Source organism: Pseudophryne corroboree, chromosome 2 (assembly GCF_028390025.1).
Source record: "Pseudophryne corroboree isolate aPseCor3 chromosome 2, aPseCor3.hap2, whole genome shotgun sequence".
Taxonomy (NCBI): Eukaryota; Metazoa; Chordata; class Amphibia; order Anura; family Myobatrachidae; genus Pseudophryne; species Pseudophryne corroboree.
Window position 1 is genome coordinate 766,149,337 of NC_086445.1, and position 20,573 is coordinate 766,169,909.

Below are 20,573 nucleotides of genomic sequence, written 5' to 3' on the forward strand. Positions count from 1 at the left end.
GTACTGCCATATAAATCCAGTCGTACTGCCGTATAATTCCAGGGATACTGTCATTTAATTCCAGTGGTACTGGCGTTTAAGTCCAGTGGTACTGGCGTATAAGTCCAGTGATCGCACCGAATAAATCCAGTCCAGTGGTACTGCTGTATAAGTCCAGTGGTACTGCTGTTTGATTCCAGTGATACTGCCGTATAATTCCGGTGATACTGCCATATAATTCCAGTGGTACTAGCGTATAGGTCCATTGATACTGCTGTATAAATCCAGTCCAGTGGTACTGCTGTATAAGTCCAGTGGTACTGCCGTATAAGTCCAGTGATACTGCCGTATAATTCCAGTGGTACTGCCGTATAAATCCATTGGTACTGTCCTGTGCTGTATATTATTTACTCCATTTAAAGGGGTTATTTATATTTAATCAAAATAATTTTTACAGGGTTTGCCCTGTGTGGTGCAGGGATATGCTGACCTGTGCCGCATATTTTGTTATATAACTCCAGAAAAATAATGGAGAGCAAAAATTTGGAGGATAAAATAGGGAAAGATCAAGAACCACTTCCTCCTAGTGCTGAAGCTGCTGTCACTAGTCATGACAGACAATGAAAGGCCAACAACGTCGTCTGCCAAGGGGTGGTCTTCTGTTTGCCGGCGGTCGGGCTCCCGGCGCTCAGTATACCGGCGCCGGGAGCCCGACAGCCGGAATACCGACAATTATTTTCCCTCGTGGGGGTCCACGACCCCCATAGAGGGAGAATAAAATAGTGTGGCGCGCATAGCGCGCCACCGTGCCCGTAGCGTGGCGAGCGCAGCGAGCCCGCAAGGGGCTCATTTGCGCTTGCCAAGCTGTCGGTAAGCCGGCGGTCGGGCTCCCGGCGCCGGGATGCTGGTCGCCGGGAGCCCGACCGCCGGCCAGCCGTAGTGAACCCCTGCCAAGGCCGATGCCCAATGTGATAGTAGAGGGCATGTAAAATCCAAAAAGCCAAAGTTCAGTAACGGTTGTTACAGTCATATAGTCCTTAGTCTGCCCTGTTCCATTTGTCCACATGTCCAAGGTTAAGTGGACACTGGGTAAAACTGCAATTTTTAGGACACCAAGGACACTTTTCTTAATGTCCCTGTACAGTCCGGGAATCGCTTGCCTAGTGAAGTGGAATCTAGATGGGATTTTGGTATCGGGGACACAGTACGTCCAGCAACTGTCTAAATCACACTGCACTAATGGTGGATACCGAATGTACGTCTAACACCAGCATAGTTGTTATGGCCTCAGTAATGTGAATTGCAACAGGATGACTGCTGTCATATTTCATCTTCCTTACAAAGGACTGTTGGACAGTCAATTGCTTAGTTGAAGTAGTACAAGTGGTCTTCAGACTTTCCCTTTGGGATGACGATCGACTTCCAGCAGCAATAACAGCAGCAGCAGCAGTAGGCGTACCACTCAAGGATCCTCCAGAGGAATCCCGGTTAGGAGAGGACTTGTCAGACTTGCCAGTGACATGGCCTGCAGGACTACTGACATTCCTGACTGAGGAGGAAATTGACGTTGAGGGAGTTGGTGGTGTGGCTTGCAGGAGCTTGGGTACAAGAGGAAGAAGGGATTTAGGTGTCAGTGGACTGCTTACGCTCTTACCCAAAGTTTCTGAACTTGACAATGACTTCTGATGAATGCACAGCAGGTGAAGTATAAGGGAGGATGTTCCTAGGTGGTTAACGTACTTACCCCTACTTATTATTATGGATTAACAAAGGCAACACATGGCTTGACACCTATTGTCCAGATTTGTGGAGAAATAATTCCACACCGAAGAGGTGGCTTTTTTGTTTTTTTCCCAGAATGGGCTTTCTCCTCCCACGGACATAAACTTTCACTACTGGTGCCTTATTCAAACGGGTGGTCTTCAGTATGCCGGCTGTCGGGATCCCGGCGCACAGTATACCAGCGCTGGGATCCCGACAGCCAGCATACCGACACTTATTCTCCCTCGTGGGGGTCCACGACCCCCCTGGAGGGAGAATAAAATAGCGTGGTGAGCGCAGCGAGCCCGCAAGGGGCTCATTTGCGCTCGCCACACTGTCGGTAAGCCGGCGGTCGGGCTCCCGGCGCCGGTATGCTGGTCGCCGGGAGCCCGACCGCCGGCAATCCGTAGTGAACCCATTCAAACAAACCACATCACCATCAGAATCCTCATCGTCAACTTCCTCCTCAGCGCCAGCTACAACTATATCCTCCTCATCCTGGTGTACGTCTACAGTGACATCCTCAATCATAATATCAGCAACTGGACTGGCAGTGCTCTTCCCAGCACTTGCAGGGGGCTTGCAAATGGTGGAAGGAGCCTCCTCTTTCCATATAGTCTTGGACGTTCAAGCCTAGACATCACAACCGCGGACACACTTGTGATATCTCTGAATGCAAACTTGTATTTTCCTGTGCTTTAATAAGCTTAATTTTTTTTTTTCGAAAGGGAGAAGGGCTTCTATCCTCATGAGAAGCTGAGCCACCAGTCATGAACATAGGCCAAGGCCTTAGCCTTTTCTTGCCACTTTCTGTCGTGAATGGCATATTGGCAATTTTACGTTTCTCGTCAGATAATTTCTTTTTTTTCTGATTATTCATTTTTGCTTAATGGATTTTACACGCCCTCTTTGACATTGGGCATCGGACTTAGCAGACGACGTTGATGGAATTGCATTGTCAATGTCATGAGTGATGACAGCAGCAGCTTCAGCACTAGTACTAGGAACTGGAAGTGGTTCCTGATCTTCCACTATTTTTTCCACCAAATTGTTGTTCTCCATTTCACAGGACAGCACCCTTTCATTATTACAGCACACAGAACAGTGCCCCTTAATTTTCACAGCAACCCTGTATACTTAAAGCATACAGAGCCACTGTAATGTTATTTGAACAGCAGCACCCCTATATTTTATGGCATACAGCAGTGTACTTTTCATTTTTAACAACTGCACCTCTGAATTTTTACAACATACAGGGCCAGTGTAATGTTATTTAAACAGAAACATCCCTAAATTTTACCGCATACAAGAGCAGTGTGCTTTTAATTTTTAACAACTGCATCTCTGAATTTTTACAACATACAGGGCCAGTGTAATGTTATTTGAACAGAAACATCCCTAAATTTTACAGCATACAAGAGCAGTGTGATTTTAATTTTTAACAACTGAACTTCTGAATTTTTACACCATACAGGGCCAGCAGCACCCCTATATTTTACAGCATACAGCAGAGTGCTTTTCATTATTAACTGCACCCCTGAATTTTTACAACATACAGGGCCAGTGTAATGTTATTTTAACAGCAACACCCCTATATTTTACAGCATACAGCAGTGTGCTTTTATTTTTTAACAACTGCACCTCTGAATTTTTACAACATACAGGGCCAGCAGCACCCCTATATTTTACAGCATACAGCAGTGTGATTTTCAGTTTTAACTGCACCTCTGAATTTTTACAACATACAGGGCCAGCAGCACCCCTATATTTAACAGCATACAGCAGTGTGCTTTTAATTTTTCACTGCACCACTGAATTTTTGTGACATACAGGGCCAGCAGCACCCCTCTACTTTAAAGCATTAAGGAGGACAGTGCCCTGCACCCTGTACAACACAGTGACAGCCAGGACAGCAACACCCATGTACAGCTGCAGCACATGAAACACCAGTGACATCCAGGACAGCCAGGACAGCACCCCTAACACAGCACAGGTACACCACAGTGACAGCAGCAGCACCCCTACAGAGCACACACTAACCCCACCTGATGCCACCACCCACAGAAAGAGACAGAGGTCTATCTCCCTCAGTCTCCATGTCCGGAGTGAAAATGGTGACAACGTGCAGCTTTTTATATGAGATCCAAATCACATGAGAATCCTGCAGCAAGATGATGATGTTTTGCCTCGTTCTGGTTTCTGATTATGGCGGGAAGTCCCAAACCGTGCTCGGATCCGGGCTCGGATCTGGGCTCGGAGTGTGAAGTTTGCGGGGGTTCGGTTCTCAGGGATCCAAACCCGCTCATCTCTACTCTCTACAATAGTTCCCAACACATATCATTTTATTATGTTCTTCATTTAGTTCCTTTCTACTAGTATAAATCAGTGCCTGATGATCTTTTTGCTGGCTTCATATTTAGCTTGTTTAATAGCTTGTCTAATATACCCTCTATCACTCAGCCGCTGACTTAATAAGACCGATTGGGTATTGTAATCTGATTTGCTTGAACAGTTCTACCTTAGACATAAAAACTCCCAGTTGGGGATATCTTTAAGTACTGGTGGGAAGTGTGCACTAATATCATGTTAAACACTATTTGTAGCAGTAGACTTCCTACGTAAATATATTGTGATGTTCTGATGTTCATCAAATATAAGTTTTAAGGTCAATAAATTCAACCTCTTGATCACTGATCATGTATGTTACTGTAGTTTAAAAATTAAATCATTTAAATGTAAGATTTCAATACACTTCACTGATATATCCTGTGGGCCTTCCCATATAATGAAGGCAATGTCTGTATAGCAAAGCTACACAGATAAATATTGTATATAGACCTCATTTTCTTCACTAAACATAGAAACATAGGATTTGATGGCAGATACGAACCACTTGGCGTATCTAGTCTGTCTCTTTTCTATAGACCATAAGCAATATGTAATAGCTTCCAATATGCAGACTGTTTGGGAATTTATGTGAGTCTGCTTATATTTTTAAAGCTGCAATCAGTTACATGGCAAAACCGACCTGGTTTGGGCAGACTTGCAGAAACTCCCAAAGAGCCTGCATCTCAAATGCTATTACATATTGCCCCATTTCTCTCATCCACCAGCTTAAATACATATTTGCATACATTGGGGTGCAAGCTGCACCCATCGCAGTCCCTTGGACTGGCCACTTGATATGAAAAAATTATAGGTCTACAGTATACACACTGGGCACTATTGTAAACGATATCGCTCTGGAAGGTAAAGATGAGCGATATTGTTTACAATATTGCCTAGTGTGTATGCACCTTTAGACTTGCAGTAAAGAAATGTGATGATGATGATAATCATCATTATCATCATCAGCAGCACATATCTTTACTGGTTACTGCTGTACAGTATAAAAAGAAGAATGCATACATAAATAAATACATAAATAAGAAAAGCTTATCTACTACTCTAAAATGATTAGTCATCAACTCCAGGGCTATATCCTGGGCTGCTTACCACCAATACAGGGTGACAATGAGAGTTGGGTCCTCCTGGATGCTCACACTAAAACAGGAACATTTGTAATCTAGGGTACCCCATTCATACTGTGATGCCAGTCCCAGCCTAGTCAGTAAAGGGTGGCATTTCCTGGTAGAGTTCCATTATAAAAAATACATGTGGCACCCCTAGAGCATATCAGCCCATAGATGAAAGGTGTTAATGAAAGAAGCGTATAAAATATTAAGTAAATTTGAGGAAATACAAGTATTATCAAGCCCTGCCAGCCATTAACTGTTTGTTATGATGGCACTTGTAGAATCAGTGCTATTCTGTATGGGCTTTGTCCCATACATGTTTTTCCCCCCAACCTGATTCCCCTATGGAATTTATTTTTGTGCATAGTTATGTTCTGCTTTTAATGTTTGTCCTCCTATATTAGCTTTTAACTGGCGATGGTTACAGTACTTTTAGAAATACATGCAATTTTAGAAATATATACAATTATTCCACTTTTTTATATACATTTTGATGATTGAGGACCGCCATATCTTTATTCCAGCTGCATCAACACACACTTAGAAATTATCTTTGTGCTGCCACATGCTTACATTGCACCAGAGACTCAACTACCATTGAGACTGCAAGTGCATTGCACCAGGGCCCCTGAGGACTAAGGGGTCCACTGCTGCCCAGACCAGCAATGAGTTATCCCTTACCAACCTCAATCCTCCCCCCCAACCATTTTGAGCATGACAGATGAATGGACCAGTGCAGACAGCAGGATGAGCCCTGGGACCTGCCTCTTACCTTAGGGAGGCAGGGCTGACCTTGTGTGTGCTGCACTGATAGAGGAGTCCTGCCACCTATCAGCACCGATGATAACAGCCACATATTGCCTCTAATTAATAGACCATTGTACATTTTTCGGATTCACTGCTGCCTGTGAATAACAGGCAGCTCACAACCGATGTAACTGCCACTTTCAGAGCCTGCCTGACTGAGGAAATAACAAGGGGTGGTGTCCCAAGTCACAGACAGAGCAGAAGTCGCTGTGTTCCTGCCCCCACCAAGGTACATGCCCCCTGTTCTCCACTCCACGCAGACATTGTGCTTGTATCCCTGTCACCTTCTGTCTCTCCCTGTCACACACTGCCTTCTGCTGTCACCATCTGCATCTCTATGTTACCCTCTGCCTCCCCGTGCCTTATGCTTTCACCTTCTGCCTCTCCCTGTCACCCACTGCCATGTGGCATATTGTGAACTTGGGTTGGGTTGGAGGAGGGGGAACCAAGCTATATTTTTCATCTGGGCCCACTACTCAAGTTCCGCCACTGGATTGCACAGTGTTTTTGCTTTTGTTTTTTTGTTTCACATATGAAAATACACACAATATGCTACAATTTTGTAGCAGTAATTTTTCTTGTATGCTCTCAAAGAAAAACGGTGGCCTGCTCTAAACTTACAGATGTGAAAGCAAATGTAAAGTGATTTTTATCATAAGACATACATATATATATATATATATATATATATATATATATATATATAACAGCAATTCGGGCAGCATCCCTGTTTAGCTGTAATGTCTCCCTGACAGGGGATCCAAATATATTGTGTAGATTTCGGCTGCACACAGGTAATGAAGATTAAAGAAAGCAGTTTCTTATCAACGTTTCAATGTTTAATTCATCGTCATCCTGATGACAATGAATTATACATCGAAATGTTGATAAGAAACTGCTTTCTTGCATCTTCATTACCTGTGTATACTGTATATATATATATATGGAATGGATTTGAGTATATCACAGTCAGGCGCTAAAAGCTGCTGACCTAGTACGACTCTCAGAAGTTTCACCTTACTTCTAAAACAGTAATGCAATACAAAAAATGAGAAAGTGTACATGGAATTCAAGCGCTAAAGACAGTACTTCCCTTATTTTGGGATGATTATGGACCAATGTTTCTCCTCTTGGATAGGTGATGTTCTCAATAAATTTCACCAGGTTTGTGGAGAAACATGGAACAAAAAAAGAACAAAATATAGTGTAGTATGTCAGCCACACAACAACAATAAATCCCAGAAACTTTTAATCCAGTATCCCCTCAGTTCTTATGATGCATGGAAAAAAATGTCCAAGATGGCGTACCGTACTCACACAGTAGATAGCCACAATGGACACATAGAGGTATCTCTACAGAGTAGATCCCACCCTCTTACTGATGGATCCTATGAGTATTGGTACATACCCGAACTCACACTTCAAAGAGTGGTGACAGACATATAAAGGTATCTTTTAATTCCCTTTAGTGAATATATCAGGATGGCGTACCCCACTCACAATTGCAGGAGCTGCTACTTTCACATCAAGGTATCTTTAATTTAGATGTGCTTCCAGATGAAAAAATTCCAATCCAATCCACAATTGTGAAAAAAGGAATAACAAATGTATTTAAAATTAACAAAAACAGTCCATAAAACACATAGAATGGAGGTACTCCTGCACAACACCAGAAAAAACCATAGGAGTGTAGATTGAAAAAATAGAGACTTTTATACCGGTCCCTGCGGCCGTGGCATTACATCCCCAACTAGTCACCCCTATCCGGGGTACCCTGGAGGAGTGGGGACCTCTTAAATCAAGGGGTCCCCCCTCCAGCCACCCAAGGGCCAGGGGTGAAGCCCGAGGCTGTCCCCCCCATCCATGGGCTGCGGATGGGGGGCTGATAGCCTTGTTTAAAATAAAAGAATATTGTTTTTTGCAGAAGAAATACAAGTCCCAGCAAGCCCCCCCCCCTGTAAGCTGGTACTTGGAGAACCACAAGCACCAGCATGTGGGGGTAAAACGGGCCCATTGGTACCTGTAGTTCTTCTGCAAAAAAAAATACCCAAATAAAAACAGGACACACACAGCGTGAAAGTAAAACTTTATTACATACATGCTGACACATACTTACCTATGTCCACGTCTCCAAGTAGAATCCGGGGTACCTGAAAATAAAATTATACTCACCTAAATCCAGTGTGTCCTGTTCTTTTTTTGTAATCCACGTACTTGGCAAAAAAACAAACCGCATGCCCGATCCACGCACTGAAAGGGGTTCCATGTTTACACATGAGACCTCTTTCCCCGAATGCTGAGACCCCCCGTGACTCCTGTCACAGAGGGTCCCTTCAGCCAATCAGGGAGCGCCACGTCGTGGCACTCTCCTGATTGGCTATGCGTGTTTGAGCTGTCAGACAGCGCATTGCACAGCCGCTCCATTATCTTCAATGGTGGGAACTTTGCGGTCAGCGGTGAGGTTACTAGCGGTCAGCCGCTGAGGGGATACTGGATTAAAAGTTTCTGGGACTTATTATTGTTGTTGTGTGGCTGACACACTACACTATATTTTGTTCTATTCTTTGTTCCCTGTTTCTCCACAAACCTGGTGAAATTTATTGAGAACATCACCTATCCAAGAGGAGAAGCATTGGTCCATAATCATCCCAAAATAAGGGAAGTACTGTCTTTAGCGCTTGAATTCCATGTACACTTTCTCATTTTTTGTGTGTATATATATATATATATATATACTGTATATGAAGGTGAATGTCTATCCTGCACTTAAATCTGGTTTTCATTTCTTCTTTTTTTTTTGCCTTTTTAAGCTTCTTATTCCAACACAGATCTTTCCTCCATATATCTGGTCAAGTCAAGTCCAAAGTCACTGTATCACATGATGATGTACCACTCTAACACTATCTATACGTGCTGGCAATTCTTACCACAAGCTGTAAGGTACAGTCTGTAAAAATAAAATATACCATGTCATATTTTTATTAAAGTTCAAATGTGCTGATTTACATGGATTTGATGTGACTGTACGTATACTGAGGGGATGCAATCAATTAGCTGGCTGTTGGGATCCCAGCGGTCAGGATACCGACACTGGAATCCCGGCACGCAGGGATTAGCCTCACTTGTGCGTGTCCACGACACCCATAAAGTGAGAATAGAACCTGTGGTGAATGTAGTGAGCCACCGAGCCTGCAGCTTGGCGAGCATAGCGAGCCTGCAAGGGGACTCATACCGCTTGCCCTACTGCCGGCATTCTGGCGGGCCTGAAGCAGCTGTTGGGATCTTGACAGCCTGCATCCTGCCAGCGGAAAAATAGTATGTACTCCATACTGAGAACCTGCATTGATCATGTCTAGCTCCTTTCAAAGTATTTCATCCATTAGTATTCATGTGTTTCTCATGAATTTTTCATTCAAAGGTCATAACCATCGATTTTAGTTTGACAAATTGAGAGTTATTCTAGAAAAATAATTCACAGGGTTTAAAATATGTTTGAGTAAATTTGTATAAAAGAGTACTGTAGACGTAGTGGTTACTGTATGCCATTTACTTTTTCCACTTGTGAGGTAAACGAGCCTGAATCAGAGACAGGCAAGGTTTCTCGGCACCCTAGGCAAAATTTATAACAACTGCCACAAACTGACGCCCCTCAGGTGAAAGTGTGGAGGTGGTGTCTTAGAAGTACCACAGCTGCCAATATCAAATAGAGAACGGCCCCTCCAAAAAAAGAAAAAAACAATATATAAAAAAAAATTGCACAAGTATTCTGGGGACCCCAGGTAGACTGTAGTGAAGTTTGTGTTGGGGAATCATGTCAGATTCTAAAACATTACAGTGGCTGAATGTGGTTCCAATGCCTCTCCCCTCCCCCCCCCCCCCTCCCCTGCCCCAGTACATGTATCACAGTAGAGTGACTGCTAATTCTACAGGACTAAAATCCGCTTTTCCCAGACATGATTTCTATAGAATCAGCAGGTTCCTGGGTGCCCTTCCTCACAGACACCTCAATGTTTTATATTCTTGTGAGAAGAAAAGTTATTTCTCCTTATTTGGACTTTGCAGTTTTGCTGCTGAGATGTTCAGATGTGTGAGAACTTAATCTTTCCACCTTGGATGTTTAGGAGTTGTTTTGTGGCTTTAAAAGATTATTACAATATGGGGCCATAATCATTTGTTTTCTAAAAGACACATTTCAAGGTCTCCACTCACTTTTTGGTAAATAGTACCCTAACTTATTGTTTTTAAACACTGCATATATGCAACTAAACAGAATCAAAATATGCTTCCTATAGCCGTTGCATTTCATGGTTTAGACCAGTGGTTCTCAACCACGGTCCTCAAGTACCACCAACAGTTCAAGTTTTCCAGGTCTCCTCACAGGATTGCAAGTGAAATAATTTGCTTCACCTGTGGGTCTTTTAAAATGTGTCAGTGAATAATGAATACACCTGTGCACCTGCTAGGTGACTTGGAAAACATGAACTGTTGGGGGTACTTGGGGACCGAGATTGAGAACCACTGGTTTAAACCAGGCATTCCCAACCTCGGTCCTCAAGGCACACAAATGGTTAAATCAAAACAATGGAAGCACTACATAAGTCACCTGTGCTTAAACATGGATATCACTAAAACCTGGACTGTTAGTGTGCCTTGAGGGCCGAAGTTGGGAATGCCTGGTTTAGACAATAAATATTTGTGTGTGATGGGACAATTGTATAATCACTGCTAATGTCCGTTCTGAGCATCAGAAAAACTATTTTGATAAATTGTTTTTTTTTCTTACCCCTTAAACTGAAGGGCAATTGTTTTTGCTAGAAAATTTCAGTATTGCTGTACAGTAGATCCTATACCCGTCTTCCACTATATCTGCTTCCAACACTACAATATGCATTAGATGCCGGAAAAAAAAACATTTTAGTGGCCACATTTTAGTTTTTTTTGTGTCATCCCTACAGTATTTGCTCCAGAGCTATAGATTTATACAGAGAATATTGGGGCAGGTGTATTCACCTGGAGATGGCAAAGTGATAAACCAGTGATAAATGCAAGGTGATAAATAAACCAGCCAATTAGCTCCTAACTGTTAATTTACATACTGGAGCTGATTGGCTGGTGCGTGTATCACCTTGCATTTATCACTGGTTTATCACTTCCTTATGCCTTATCCAGGTTGATTTCTCTCATTTCTCTTTCCAACTCCTGGCTTTTTGGGTAACCCTTGATATATTTACAGTACTATTTGTGCTTTTTTAACTCTATATTAGTCGTGCATGCATTTTTATGGTATAATTACCCTAAAAACTCAGTGTATTTATTTTATATATTTTACTTCTTATTATTAAATTGTGATATTGGTTACATTACTATTTGTTATCATATTGAACAAATCTAGCGCACCCTCTATTCTGATTTTTTGTTTACCTTGTGGGAGTGACTTCCCGTATATCTTTGAGGCCGCTGCTTGGCACAGCATCTCATACCCATAGCGCCTGAGCACCATAGGGTAACCTACTTCCTCACTGATACATCTGCCCCATTATTAACAAAATTATTTTTTTCCCTTGTTTAAAATTTGCATTAATCAAAATCATGCCAATTTTTCTTGTACGTATTCATTTTAGCTTTTAAAAATAATTTTGATTGTATAAATGTTACAGCTAAAGTACAGCAAGTTTAAACTGCCCCCCTTTGACCGCCTTATCTAGTGCTAATGCAGATGTTTGGCTCTATGTTCATATATGCTAAGACAGGGCTTGACAAATCCCAGGGGCCAGGTTGCCATGGCCCCTAGATTTGCTGCCTGGCTACCAGGCAAAGAGAGAGGAAGCGGATTCTCGACAGCCCCAGCCTAGATATGTAGGCATTTTTGTATTGTGGCGATAATTTCATGCACAGGGGATGATTGTCCATCCTGGCTTGCGCTGACTACTTGGTCTGTCTATATCAGCCATGTCTGTCCATACTCCGACTGTCCAACCCTGTTTGTGCTGTCTGCTGTTTCCAAGCTCTGTCTGCAGAAGAGGGTCTAGGCGTGGCTAGAGATTGCAGCTTCAAAGGGGATAGTGATATGGCTACAGGGGGTGGCGGATTGTTTGTCCAGGGTTAGCTGATCATTAATGTGGCTGTGGGGAGGGGGTTGTTGTTTGCCTGGGGGATAGCAGCACAGCATTGTGTCTGCAGATGGCCACTTTGCCTTGGGGTACACCCTTTTTTATAGGGCTTTGGGGGTTGGTTTGCCTTTGGGGGCTGGAGCTGCTCATTGATGTGGCTCTGGAGTGGGGGGAGGGGGTTGGGGGGGTTGACCATTTGGGTTTCAGTTATTTTTTTGTTTATGAGGGGGGTTTTGTAGGGAGGACGGTGTTCTGGCTCCTACACTTTCATCCTGGCTCCTAGATTTTAGAAAAAATTGTCAAGCCCTGTGCGACGCCTTTGTTAGAACTGCCAAATTTTTGTCTGAGCTGAATTTATTCCATTCAATATTAGATAAACAGAAAGCAACTTAAATAGAAAGGCAATATGAGCTATGGTTTGGTAGGATATGTTGACAGTCATAATGTTGACATTCATCATGTTGACATGAGAATGTCAACATGGTCATAATGTTGACACTGACATTGTCAACATTCATCATGGTGGCCCAGTGGTGACTTACCTGCTCCCAATGGCTGCTGCAGTTCATCTGAGTCTTCTGGGTCTCAGGGTTCATGTGATCGCTACTTCTGGGTCAGACTTCCAATTCTCCAGTCTTCCAGTAAGTATGTCTCCTTTATCACTAACCTCTAAATCTAACTCTCAATCAAGTGTCTAACCCTCCCATAACTCCTCCCATAGTCTAACCCTAACCCCCTCCATATGCTTCCCTGCAGCCTGAGCCTAACCTCTCTCCTACAGCCTATTGCTATTTTCAACATTCTGACGATGTCGGTATTTCACCTGTCAACATTTTGGGAATGTTGATACACAGCCTATCGACATTTTAACAATGTCATCATCATAAATGTTGATATTGTGGTGTCATCATTACGAGTGTTGATATTGTTATTGTCGACTCTTTCCCTAGCTCCCTGGATGCTTGTGTTCATAACTACAAACTGGTAATTAATTCTACATCTTAAATTGTAAAAATATAATTAAGAATTTAAAATGTTAACTAAATAGGATTAAATAATGCAAAAAAGTTTTACTTTAGAATTCGCTTACTTTAAATTTGGAATGACCCAATATTTTCTTTTGCTAATAAAATTTTAGGACTGGATGACACATGACAATAAAATGCTTGCATTTTGGAGAAAAAAACATAGCTTTTGGTTGCAATATAAAGAGAGATACAGTAGCGCTTGTTAAATATTAGATAACCTACATAATTGGCATAACAAAATGAGTAACCATAAACATTAAAAGGAATTTTTTGGTAATAATAATAATAATAATAATAAAACTGTCTATTGTGTTTCAGAGAAGGCAAAAGCCAGTATGAAAGAGCTTTTGGGGTATCGTCAAAAGATATATTTACAGCCATTTACAGGTAACGTTTCCATATAATATGACATCACCCATCTCTGCTTCACAATTTTATTCACAAAGCAGTTTCACATATAAACTGTAGTTTTAATGTTATTGTATGTATTTGCTGTGAAATATTTCCCATTGCAAAAACACTACAACTTTGCGTTATGTAAGATTTGCAGAATTGCATTACAAAAATGTTAATGTCAACAATATGATTTTTTAGCAAAATCATTTTACTAAAACTTTAGCAGAAATACACATTTTTGAAGTTTAAAAAATGTTAACTACTTTATGTCAGTGAAAGATGCAACTTCCACCTTGATGCGGTGAGTGGCGTGTTACATATTTGCAAATGTGTGACTTAGCCCTCTGCATTTTATTATCATGTAGGATGCATGTCTATTTTGCTGGCCCATTGCAGTGTGTCAGGGGAGTTGTTTGTTGTATTTTCTTGTCTAGATGAAGCTCTCCCTTACATGCAGCTGTGATTGGCCAATACATTGATTATAAGCAACTTTCATTTTGTGTATCACAGTTTTGTTTACAGAACAGTCTTAATGTGTAACTAGGTGAATTTATTATTTTTTAGGTCAGAAGAGGAGATGGTGGCTTTTGTAAGTTTTATGGACTCCATATGGAATATATGTGGAAAGTATGTGATACAAGCTTTTGACCTCTCGATGTTTCACACAGTCTTTGACCTTGGAGGTAATAAAAATTGCCTATAGTATTTTTTGGCATCATATTTGGCAAATTGTAGAATTTGATGAACAAAGTTGTTTCGAAAAAAATAATCATCATTTATTTGTAAGCAACTCAAAACAGAATAGATAGTACTGTATTAGAGGTTGGAAAAGGAGGTGCAGCCACCCAAATTGTATTGCATTATCTGGAAAGGCTAGGGGTAAGTAAAAAGTATTGCAGATGTTTGGCTCTATGTTCATATATGCTAAGACAGGGCTCAGCATTTACTAAGACAGAGCATTTACATTTATCAGAATACATTTTAAAATATATCCTTTATTAATTTTGATTGAAAAAAATTGTGAAATATAAAACCTTGAATGAAGTGGTAGTAATGCATTATATTAATTTGTAATGACTGCTAAAGGCGAGTGATTTGCTAATGTTCAGTACAGTCTAATGCTGAATACATTACCCTAACCTATTAATATAGTAACTAGTCCAGCATATTACACAGAACTTAACAGTTAGGAAAGTACAGCAATGACACAAGACTAAGTATTAACACAAGACTAAGTATTATGAGCCAGACAATAAGTGGGTCCTGCTTGCAAGATGACAATATTATAAAATAGTAATTTGATTCATAGGGGGGGATTTATGAAATCCTGAAGAGAGATAAACTAGAGAGAGATGTAGTATTAACCAATTAACTGTCATTTTACAGACTGTGCTAGAGATTTATCAAATCTCCAGTATTGATAAATCTATGTGATGACAACAATGTTTAATATATGGTAGTTGCTTGTTCATGTATTTGTTGCAAGGATTTGGCAGGTGGATTATTCAGAGAAGTATTTGAGGGGTAGGCAATTACTGAACAGTTTAGGCCAAAACTATTCCTGGTTCTGAAGAAGCTTTGATGTTAGATGGGTTACTATTTTTTAATTCAAGACAATACGTAATCACAAGATTAAAATGAGAAAGAAAATAAACCATCTAGCCTGGTGGGTGTTAAGAGGCTGCAATGACAGAAAGTATAACAAGTTGTGATCTGCCTAGACCATAACTGAAAAGATAGCTTCTTCTAATAGATTATTTCACTCTTACAAAGTTATTTTAGTAGAGGGTAGTACTTTATCTCCTATCCCATACATTTTCTTGGTGTGAGTTCTTTTTACATAGGAAGTACAGAGAAGAAGCCTCACTATATACAATTAATTGAATAGGACAGCTCTAACCCCAAAAAATAAGGCATCAATTTTAACAATAATGGTTTTGAGGATTGGGGCAGAAGGGAAATATACTGTTTAACAGAATAAAAGCTTAAACCAGCTCAGAGGGCAAATGTTTGGAGTTGGCATTCTTGTGAGTGAGAGCTATGATTGGGGCTATCAATGAGGGGTAAAGAATAATCCGAATCAGAATCAGCTTTATTGGCCAGGAATACCTGCGTATACTAGGAATGTGTCCTCAGTTTGCAATACAACATAGTAACATAGTAACTAAGTTGAAAAAAGACAATTGTCCATCGAGTTCGACCTATTTGTGGTCTCCTATGCAGTCTTATTATAGGACTAGTTATTTTTATGTTAGCACTAGTTATATTAACTATAATGCGTGACTACGCACCATAACCCTGAATATCTTTATCCAATCGGAATTTATCTAATCCATTCTTAAGGGTGTTGACTGAGTCTGCTGTTACTACTGTCTCAGGCAGGGAATTCCAAACATGTATTGTCCTTACTGTGAAAAAACCTTTTTGCCTCAATGTGCGGAAACTCCTCTCCTCTAACCTAAGTGAGTGACCACGTGTCCTCTGTGCTGATCTTATAGAAAACAGGTCCCTCCCAAGCTCTGTGTATTGACCCCTTATATATTTGTAGGTGTTGATCATGTCCCCTCTTAGTCTCCTCTTTTCCAATGTAAACATGCCCAGCCTTGCAAGCCTTTCCTCGTATTCCAGCGTCTCCATGCCCTTGATTAGTTTGGTCGCCCGCCTCTGAACCTTTTCTAGCTCCAGGATATCCTTTTTGTAATATGGTGCCCAAAATTGCACACAGTATTCAAGATGTGGCCTCACTAGTGATTTATATAATGGGAGTATAATACTCTCGTCCCTTGCATCAATTCCCCATTTTATGCATGCTAATATCTTATTAGTCTTCTTTGCTGCACTCCTACTTTGGGTACTGCTGCTTAATTTGTGCTCTATGTGAACCTCTAAGTCTTTTTCCAGTACAGAATCCCCTAATATTACCCAATTTAGTATGTAGGTGTTATTTTTGGTCTTGCCCCCACAGTGCATTACCTTACACTTGTCTGTGTTGAATCTCATTCTCCATTTTGCTGCCCATGCTTCCAGTTTAGTTAAGTCATTTTGAAGAGACTCAGCATTCTCCTCCGTATTTATAATCTTACACAATTTGGTATCGTCTGCGAAAATTGACACTATGCTCTCTAGACCTATTGTTAGGTCGTTGATGAAAATGTTGAACAAAAGTGGTCCAAGTACAGACCCTTGTGGCACACCACTTAGTACTTTAGTCCAATTTTAAAATGATCCATTGACCACAACACGCTGCTCCCTATTATCTAACCAATTACTGACCCGAGTGCATATTGTGCTTCTTAGCACTATTTCTTGTAGTTTATAGATAAGACACATGTGTGGTACAGTGTCGAAAGCTTTGGCAAAGTCTAAAAAGATTACATCCTCCTCCTAACCCTGATCAAGGTTCGCACTTACTGTTTCATAAAAGCCAAGTAAGTTGGCCTGACATGATCTGTCCTTCACAAATCCATGTTGGTTCCTTTCAATGACCTTATTTGCTTCAAGGAACTTTTGAATACTGTCCCTTAGAATGCCTTCCAATACTTTCCCCACTATAGATGTAAGACTAACTGGTCTATAATTACCTGGTTCAGCTTTGCTCCCCTTTTTGAATATCGGCACTACCTCTGCTATATGCCACTCTTTGGGAACCATACCCGATTTAACTGAATCCATGAAGATCAAAAATAAAAGGTCTTGCTAGTTCAGCGTGCAGCTCCATAAGAACCCTCGGGTGAATTCCATCAGGACCAGGTGACTTATTAATCTTTAACTTTTTTAATCGGTCACAGACTATCTTCTCACATAAATAAGCATTTAGCAGTGGGACATTATATTTGTTGAGATTTTGTGTTAGACCCAGCATTTGGTCCTCTCTGGTAAATACCGTTGAAAAAAACTTGTTTAGTTTGTTTGCTATGTCATTATAATTTTTGATTAAGACTCCCCTCTTGTCCTTTAAAGGGCCTATACTCTCCTTCTTTAGTCTCTTGCTGTTGATGTACTTAAAAAAAATTTGGGATTCGCTTTGCTTTCCTTTGCTACTAGTTTTTCAGTTTCTGCTTTAACCGCTCTTATTCCTTTTTTGCATATTTTGTTACAGTTTTATAGTGCTGAAATTACTCCACATCCCCCTCAGATTTGTATTTTTTAAATGCTCGTCTTTTTTGGTCCATTAATTCCTTTATATTTTTGTTAAACCACATTGGTTTGGCATTTTTATTCCTTTTCTTGCTGCTGGTGGGAATAAATTTATGAGTATTATTAATTAGCAGTGATTTTAATACATCCCATTTATCTGTAGTATTTTATCCTTGAAACAGAATTTCCCATTTAATGTCCCTTAACGCTTCCTTCATCATGTCAAAGTTGGCTTTGCTAAAGTTTAGAGTCCTAGTTGAGCCAGTATAGGACTGCTTATGAAAACTAATATTGAATGTGACCATATTGTGGTCGCTGTTACCTATGGGCTCTCCTACTTCAATATTTGATACCAATTACCCATTGTTAGTTAATACCAGGTCTAAGATTGCATTGTACCTAGTTGGTTCCTCAATTAATTGAACTAAGTAATTATCATATAGCGTGTTTAAAAACATATTGCCCCTAGCAGTATCACATGAATTGATTTTCCAATTTATCTCGGGATAGTTAAAGTCTCCCATCACTACTATGTCTCCTACTCCTGCTGCTCTTTCAATTTGATTCAGTAACAATTTCTCGTCAGACACATTAATACCACGCGGCCTGTAGCATAATCCCAATAATAACTTTATTCCTTTACCCCCGCATGGAATTTCTACTCATAATGTCTCAATAGTATTTACAGTCCCTTCTTGAATATCATCCCATATAACAGGTTTTAGAAATGGCTTTACGTAAAGACATACCTCTCCACCCCGCTTATTTAGTCTGTCTCTCCTGTACAGCATGTAACCCTCTAGATTGACTGTCCAATCGAGAGATTCGTCCCACCATGTTTCAGTAATGCCTATAATATCATATTCCTTGCTTGCTGCAAGGATTTCTAGTTCCCCCTTTTTACCTGTAAGGCTTCTAGCATTTACATACATACAATTGAGATATGTATTTCCCCTTATGGTGGGGACATCATAATTCTTATGCAGCAAAGATGACCCGTAATTGTCATTGGTTACTGTTATTCTAAAACCCTTTTTAGTTCCCATGTTACTACCCTTGCTGTCTGCTCTATTCCTCCCCCTACTCCTCCCCCATTTTGTTCACTAACGCCACCCCTGCTATTCTTACTGAATGCAGGGCCGAAACTAGGGGGGGGCTAGGGGGGCAGGCGACCTGGGCGCCGGATTGGAGGGGGCGCCGAGACCCCCTAACACCCGCCGCAGCACTTTTTGGACTTTGAAACCCCCTTCTCCCGAGTGCCCAGCTCGGGGGGCGGGGTTTCGCAGAATGACGCGATTGTGTCGTGACGTCACGGCGCAAACGCGTCATTCCACGAAACCCCGCCCCCCGAGCTGGGCACTCGGGAGGAGGGAGAAGGGGGAGCCGCGCAGACGAGGAGGGAGAGGCGGCTGAAGAGCGGCGAGAACCGCTTCAAATGTAAGTCAGCCCCTCTCCCTTCCTCTCTCTCTCTCTCTCCCTCCCTCTCCCAACCACCTGCCGGAATGTGTAAAATGGGGACCTGTGCCTGCCGCAATGTGTAAAATGGGGACACTTTTTCTTGCCGCAATGTGTAAAATGGGGACACTTGCCAGCGTACTATGTAAAATGGGGACACGTACCTGCCGCAAGGTGTAAAATGGGGACACTTGCCAGCGTACTGTGTAAAATGGGGACACGTGCCTGCCGCAATGTGTAAAATGGGGACACTTTTTCCTGCCGCAATGTGTAAAATGGAGATACCTGTCTGCCGCAATGTGTAAAATGGGGTCACCTGTCTGCCGCAATGTGTAAAATGGGGACACTTGCCTGTCGTACTGTGTAAAATGGGGACACTTTTTCCTGGATATGAAATTTATGTTAGAAAAGGCAATTTTTCAGGTAAAAAAGTTCTGAAAGAGATATATATAATATTTTTATTCATTTATTTATTTATTTTAAATTGTTTTTTTTTATTGGTTTTTTTTATTTATTGTAAAAAAAAAATATTTTTTTGGGGGGGAGTCAAATGACTACCTTGCCCTGGGTGACAAAAATCCTAGTTTCGGCCCTGCTGAATGACCTGTAATTTCTTGCTAAACCCTTCCCCCAGGCACCTAGTTTAAAATCTCCACCAACCTTATAACCATCCTTTCCCCAGCACCGCTACCCCCTCCTCATTCAGGCGCTATCCATCACAACAAAAAAGATGGCGCCTGACTGAGAAGTCCACCCAGTGTTCTAGGAACACAAACCCTTCTTTCCTGCACCAATCCCTAAGCCACACATTTACCTCTCTAATCTCCCTCTGTCTCCCTGGGCTAGCGCATGGCACGGGTAATAATTCGGAGAATATTACCTTAGATGTCCTTGCCTTAGGTTTCTTGCCTAATTCCCTATAGTCTTTCTTAAGGACATCCCACCTTCCACTAACTTTGTCGTTGGTGCCAACGTGCACCAAGACCGCTGGATCATTCCCAGCCCCTCCCAACAATCTATCTACCTGGTCCGCGATGTGCTGCACCTGGGAGACAACAGACCGTACGGCGATCACAGTCCCAGTAGCAGATTGCCCTATCTGTCTTCCTAATAATGGAGTCCCCTAACACCACAATCTGACTAGGTACCTTACTAACTTTTATCCCAACTGCGCCAGAGGGACCGCTCCTCTGGTTGCTAGATGGAGCAGTCTCCTCCAGCACCATCATTTCCACACTATCATCCTCCGATTTCTCATCCAGTCGTGAAAATGTATTCGGGTTTGATAGTTCAGAGATGTTGAGCCTCCCCCTCTTTTTCTTCCTTCTAAATGGGACCCAGCTAACTGCCTAGTCATCCTCATCTACCAGTGACCCCTCCCTCAA

At 41.5% G+C, this 20,573-nt stretch overlaps 1 protein-coding gene across 1 annotated transcript in view; it reads left to right on the forward strand.

The window, feature by feature from the left end:
• The window catches only part of LOC135015769 (acetylserotonin O-methyltransferase-like), a 138,066-nt gene that overhangs the window by 19,807 nt on the left and 97,686 nt on the right, over positions 1-20,573 (forward strand). The window contains exons 3-5 of the mRNA XM_063952819.1: positions 8,873-9,002; positions 13,519-13,587; positions 14,161-14,279. Of these exons, the coding sequence (XP_063808889.1) occupies positions 8,873-9,002; positions 13,519-13,587; positions 14,161-14,279 (318 nt within the window). The remainder of the gene's footprint in view (positions 1-8,872; positions 9,003-13,518; positions 13,588-14,160; positions 14,280-20,573) is intronic.